Source organism: Eurypyga helias, unplaced genomic scaffold (assembly GCF_000690775.1).
Source record: "Eurypyga helias isolate BGI_N326 unplaced genomic scaffold, ASM69077v1 scaffold22004, whole genome shotgun sequence".
NCBI lineage: Eukaryota > Metazoa > Chordata > Aves > Eurypygiformes > Eurypygidae > Eurypyga > Eurypyga helias.
This window is the reverse complement of record NW_010245908.1, coordinates 4,307-4,529: the sequence shown is the minus strand read 5'-3', so window position 1 is coordinate 4,529 and position 223 is coordinate 4,307. Positions and strand designations below refer to the sequence as shown.

Here is a 223-nt window from a genome sequence, read left to right as displayed (position 1 = left end):
GGTAAATTGGAGGGCCTTAGGGGGTACCTGTTCAGCTCCATCTCTTGGGGCCACCTGTCCGGCGTGCCTCCAGCCACGCTCCGGGAGAGAGACAGGAAAGGGGACACAGTGCCCAGCCGCTCCGATGGCTCCCAGGCACTCTCCATGGCGTCGGCCGGAGCAAAACCCCAGCGTTCCATCCCCCCGGCAGCCGTGCCGGGGTCAAACTGGGGGGGCCGCAAGC

General features: G+C 67.3%; 1 protein-coding gene across 1 annotated transcript in view; it reads right to left on the bottom strand.

The window, feature by feature from the left end:
* Positions 1-5: 5 nt before the first annotated feature.
* Positions 6-223, bottom strand: part of AMER1 (APC membrane recruitment protein 1) — a gene marked incomplete at both ends in the record, with an annotated part of 2,951 nt that continues 2,733 nt past the window's right edge. The window contains 1 exon segment of the mRNA XM_010150231.1: positions 6-206. Within this exon segment, the coding sequence (XP_010148533.1) occupies positions 6-206 (201 nt within the window).